Consider the following 6000-nt stretch of genomic DNA (forward strand, 5'->3'; position numbering starts at 1 on the left):
ATTGTCCCGCATCATATGAACCACATGACCAAGCTATTCTCCTTGCTCCTTACAAAAGCCCCTCCTCCTTTCAGATCTATTTCATTTGGCTATACCACCCTCTACACCTCCTAGTTACTCTTCCCCCTCCATTAAAGGATGTTGGGAACAGCCTTGCCACCTTCTTTTCCATCCTGGTTCTTCCCATCATCTGAAGAGATTTGAATGTCAATGTATAATTTATCAAACATTCTGCACTTATAGTTCTTTGTACTTTTTATAATTCCAGCTTTCACATCCTTAATCCAGCTAGCATAGTTCTTCTATCTCATGGAAACCTCTGCACTTTTAACTCTTCTTTTTCCAAACTTCTTTTTTCTTCCCTGTATACCAAGACCAGGTAGTATAGCACTTCATTCATTCTACCTTGTCTCTTATCCTTCTACTCTACTTGCCCTGCTAGCCACTGTCATTCTCTGCTCTTACACCCTGACCTCTAAGCATTGCTGCAAATAAATATATCCCATAGATATGTTAGTTGGTACTCTCACAGGTTTATGCCTGATAATCTTAGCTGAGGTCCTGTAGTTGCAGGGCCACGGAACAGTTATTTTATGTGTATTTGGTTGGCTCCCAGTCCTGTTTCACCAAGCAGATATTCCTTGTACCTTGCTTTCAAACTGGCTACATCATGGTAACTCCCCCTCTATAAGCCCATATTGAAACATGTCCTTCATGGAAAAATGTATATAATACGTCTTCTCACTATTATCCTTACCAAATTCTTCGCTATCTCAGAGGACATGGTGCCCCATCTTCTGTGTAAGGATACTCACTCTACCTATATTTGAAATTCCATCTCTTCCTACTTTAAGGAACCAACTCTATTGGTTAAACCCTCTTTGTCTTACATTTTCAACCTATTCTTTTCGACTGGCTTCTTCCCTCAGTAGTATGCTCAAATGGTTTCTCATTCCTAAAGAAAAGTACTTTTTCAGTCTTCTAGCTATTGCCCTCTTTCCTCTTGGTTATAACCTTCTGAAAAGTAGTCAGTCTTTCCTATTAGTACTTCATCTCCCTTCACCTTTCAGCCCACTGTGATCCAATTTTCATATATTGCTCTTCCAGAGGTCTTATGACCTTTGATTTGTCGTATCTACGAGTCACTTGTTAGTCTTCACTCTATTTTGACCTTCCTGTTGCATTTGGCACTGTTCACTCCTTTTCACTTTGAACCCTTTTTATAGTCCTGACTTTTATCCAACTACTCCCTTCTAGCTCCTTTTTTTTTTTTTTTTTTTTTTTTTTTTTTTTTTTTTTTTTTTTTTTTTACCTTTTGGGCTTTTTTGAACAGGCTGACTCTTATGATAATCCTCCTTCCTCTACATGCCCTTTAAGGGTCACTGCTTTTTAAGGTCTTTTCTTTTGTCACATTTGGTCTCTGCCTGGACAGCGTCAACTATGCACACAGTGTATACTACTGTCTCTATTCACATAATGGTGAAATCTATACTCTGGCTCAGATCTTTCCTCTCCTGACCTTTAAACCCGCATATCCAATTGTCCCACTGGACTTTCCATTAGATGTCCCTGAACTACCTCAAACTCACCATGGTCAAAACAGAAATCTTACATACCCCCACTACTACCTAAAACTTTCTTTTGTGTTCATTATTTAGTCTAATGGCACTACCATCCACCTGGTTGCTAAACCACACATTTCAGAGTTATCTTTGACTTTTCCTTCTCTTTCATCCCATGTCTAGTCTCTCACTCTGTCCTGTTAAAATGTTCATAATTAAAATCCCTCTTCTGTTTTTCAGCTCCACTGCTACTACCTTACCTCAGGCCTATATGGACTTTCACGATTTTAGTAGCTCCCTAACTGGTCTTCCTGTATCCAAACTCATGTCCTCTCAATCCATTCTCCTTACTGCCACCACAGGGATCTTTCAACGATGTACATCTGATCATGGCACTCCTCTGCTATCAACTCCCTATTGCCATCAGATAAAATGTATACCTGATTTGTCTGACCCTTGTCCTCCTAGCCAGCTCTATCACTCCTTGTTCTCTCACTTCCAGCTTAGCCTGAGCCATTAAGTGTTCTTCCTCTATGTCATGCCTCCTTGCAGTGTACACTCTGTTACATCATTCTCCAGCCTGAAATGTCCTTTCCTCCTGGTCCATCTGATAAATTCCTATTCATCTTTCCAGACCCACCTTAGTTGTCTCCTCCTCCCTGGTTATCTTTTGTGCCTTTGTTATACCTGGCATGGATTTTACCTTTTATTTTCATTGGTTTGCAGCCATGCATGTAAGTGTTTGTCTCTTTTGTATTCCCAGTGCACATCATAGTGCCTCTTGTACAGTCACTCAATTATTGGCTAGGTGTATGGATGAATGAATGAGTGAATTAATGTCCTTCTTCACCTAAGGAAATCCTACTCTTTGTTCAAGGGTCGAGCTTCCCTGGCTGCTGCAAAAGAATGTTGTTACTACACATTACTGTATATTACCAGTAGTTTTTCCATTGTATTTTAATTATTTATTTATCTTCGGTCACCCTGACTAGTTTGTGGGTTCCTTGAAAGCAGAAACTGAGTCTTATTTTTGTATTTCTAATACCTGGCACATAGAGGCGCAAAATTGTTAGAATGAATAAGTGAATGGTCAATATGTACCATTGCCAAAATTTCCCAGGTTGAATAACTGCCCAGATTTTTACATCATTCTGATTGTATGTATATAATCGCTTATTAAAGTGACCTAAGACAGGCGAGCACCTCCATCTTATGTTGAAAGCATTTGTGTTAGTAAGACTAAAACAGCTAGAGGAGATTGTTGTCAGATCTGGGACAAGAATGCAGAGCTGTCTGTGTTTTTGAGTGTGAATTCTTCCTCCAGTTCACCTATTCCTCTGAGAATTGATCCTTGGTTTCTTCAGAAGCTTAGTGAATTTAGAAATCCCCTTTTCTTTTGCCCTGCATTATGGGTTAGTTTTGATATTTTTTTCCTATTTGTTAAGCTGTCCTTCTCTTGCACTCCATTGTTTTCCTTTTCATTCCCCATAGAAAATGCTAACATTATGAGAAAAAATTAATGTAGCCCATAAACCAGATTCTCTGTGATTTAGGGACTGTATTTGGCAGCTCCTTAACCCAAGAAGCTATGCAAGGGTTGCTTATGGTACTTTTTTTGCCTCTTGTCTTCACAGGCAGTGAAGGTAGAAAAGGCCAGTGTCTTAGTCCATTGTTCTGATGGGTGGGACCGCACAGCACAAGTCTGCTCGGTGGCTAGCATCCTCCTAGATCCATTTTATAGGACATTCAGAGGACTCATGGTAAGAGAGCACACTACTGTATTTTGCTTTGTGTAAGAGACAGATTGCGACAATATAAAATTAACTCTCAAACAACTTTTTTTTTTTGCCAGAATTAACTCTAAGTCTACAAAATAGCTTTTCAATTTAGCTTCTTTTCATTAAATTTAGGTGTGTACTATCTGTATACTTTCTTTTGTATGTTCAACATACTTCTTACCTATCAGAACATAAGTTATATGTAATAGACTACTGTACAGAGTAGGAAAAGCTCAAAAAGTTTGCAAAACTTAATGGATGACTGTTAAATAGACTGTCCAAGGGGCTCATCATCTTTAACATGTCAGCTGTTCGAATGTCAGACTCATGATTGTTTTCTAGTGCTGAATCTAAGGCCTCTTAGTTGATCTTTCTAAGAAACAGAACTCACCATAGTGGTTTATTCTCATTTCTTTGGGAAGCTTTTTCTTTTTCTTTTTTTTTTGAGATGGAGTCTTGCTCTGTCACCCAGGCTGGAGTGCAGTGGTGCGATATTGGCTCACTGTAACCTCCGCCTCCTGGGTTCAAGTGATTCTTGTGCCACAGCCTCCCAAGTAGCTGGGATTACAGATGTACACCACCAAGCTCGGCTAATTTTTGTATTTTTAGTAGTGACTGGGTTTCGCCACATTGGCCAGGCTGGTCTCAAACTCCTGGCCTCATGTGATCTGCCCTCCTCAGCCTCCCAGAATGCTGGGATTACAGGTGTAAGCCACCATGCCTGGCTGGAAATTTTTTTTTAATGGTTAAAAATGGTTTTGTTACTGGTATAAAGCTAAGAGCTGCCTTTGGATTTCTGTTTTTCAAAGTTTGAGTTTAATATCATGCTTGTCAGGATTGCATTTAGTTATGGCTCAGTGGCTTGTCACACATCATGTGAAAGCCAAAGGAAATTTGACTCTGGATATGTCTGAGAGCATCTGAAATTTGAAGGCACCCTGTATAGGCCTGTGAATGAAATCTGAGTTACTTACTTAGTTATCATTTAGGAAATTAACTATTTTATGATCAGTTCAACCATTTCAGCAAAGTGTTTTGACATTCTTGTGTGTATAATTAATTCATTTTATGATTTTCCTAATGCAAACTCTTTCTTTTGTATAAAATGAAGATCTTGATAGAGAAGGAATGGATATCCATGGGCCATAAGTTTTCCCAAAGGTAAAACTATACTCATTTTGAAGGAAGGGGCTGAGGATAGTTCATTAGGGTGAAGTATGTCAAAACCTCAGTGTGTACATGTAAAGGAAGGAAGAGGAAGTTGAACATTGCATAAATCTCTTTTCATCAAGAAACAAGTATTCTAGATACTATGCTAGGGCACTAAGGTGACAAAAGTAACCAGAATATTATCCCTGTTTTTAAGGAGGACAAGTAATTATATCAAATTGTTAAATATTTCAAGGAAGAACAAGGCATCACAGGCTATAGAAGGAAAAGTGCTTAACATTGCACGAAGAGGTCAGGGTAGGCTTCCAGGAGTACACAGCATTTAAGGATGAATTTTTGGAAATGAGAAGAAATGTAATAGGAAGAACAAGGGAATGAGGAGGTCATTCAGAGGGACTAATATCAAGATAATGCACCTTAAAAGGTGCACCTTTTGAAAGATAAAAGGTGCAGATTTGTTCTTTTTTAAGGGGTGAGGATAAGGGCTTATATTTATCTGTTGTCTGCCATAAACCAAACTGCTTCACTAAGGCTTTACCTGTGTTATCAGAACAATCGATAAATATTTGTCAAATGCCTAACAATGTGCTGTATATTATATCAGACACTAAGCTGATTCCAAAGGCAAATAAAATTTGAGATTTGACTGGGCGCAGTGGCTCATGCCTGTAATCCTAGCACTTTGGGAGGCCAAGGCAGGTGAATCGCCTGAGGTCAGGAGTTTGAGACCAGCCTGGCCAACATACTGAAACCCCTTCTCTACTAAAAAAACAAAAATTAGCCAGACATGGTGGCGAGTGCCTGCAGTCCCAACTCCTTGGGAGGCCGAGGTAGGAGAACTGCTTGAACCTGGGAGGTGGAGGTTGCAGTGAGTCAAGGCCACACCATTGCACTCCAGCCTGGGTGACAAGAGCAAAACTCCATCTCAAAAAAAAAAAAAAAAAATTGAGTTTTACCCCAGGATTATAATTCAGGTCTTATTTTCCCCCATTGATATGTGTTCATTTTATTTCATTTGGTTGCCACTCTCTAGCCATTTGGGTCCATGTATTTATTCTTCCTTCACCCACAAACTTTGGACCAGTCATTATGTTAGGTATTGAGAAGACGGAGTTGAATCAGATATAGTCCCTATCTCTTCTTTGAAAGAAAAGAAAAATCAGTGATGACAGTGTAGTATGATAAGTGCTTAAGACAGAGGAAAACATAAACTAAGGAAGTTTACCCATTCTGGGGCAAAGAAGGCTTCCTATAATAGCTGACATTTTAACTGAGATTTAAAGTATGAGTAGATGTTATTTAGAAAGGGAGAAAGCATTCTAGCTACTGATGTGTTTTAAACCATAAAGGCATTAAACAAGATTATGTGTTTGAGGAGCTGCAAGCAATTCAGTGTGACTGGGTCAAAGGGTGTGTAGGGAGAATAGAGGAAATGAGGCCAGGGAAGCGGAGCCAGTGAGGAGAAGATCATTCAGAGCCCTGTTTTTTTT

The 6000-nt window shown here is 39.3% G+C and overlaps 1 protein-coding gene across 1 annotated transcript in view; it reads left to right on the forward strand.

Moving 5' to 3' along the window:
• The window catches only part of MTMR8 (myotubularin related protein 8), a gene marked incomplete at its 5' end in the record, with an annotated part of 34281 nt that overhangs the window by 22678 nt on the left and 5603 nt on the right, over positions 1–6000 (forward strand). The window contains 2 exons of the mRNA XM_017864149.1: positions 3197–3322; positions 4452–4501. Coding sequence (XP_017719638.1) covers positions 3197–3322; positions 4452–4501 — 176 coding nt within the window. The remainder of the gene's footprint in view (positions 1–3196; positions 3323–4451; positions 4502–6000) is intronic.

The sequence above is a fragment of the Rhinopithecus bieti genome, unplaced genomic scaffold (genome assembly GCF_001698545.2).
Source record: "Rhinopithecus bieti isolate Rb0 unplaced genomic scaffold, ASM169854v2 scaffold_75879, whole genome shotgun sequence".
NCBI lineage: Eukaryota > Metazoa > Chordata > Mammalia > Primates > Cercopithecidae > Rhinopithecus > Rhinopithecus bieti.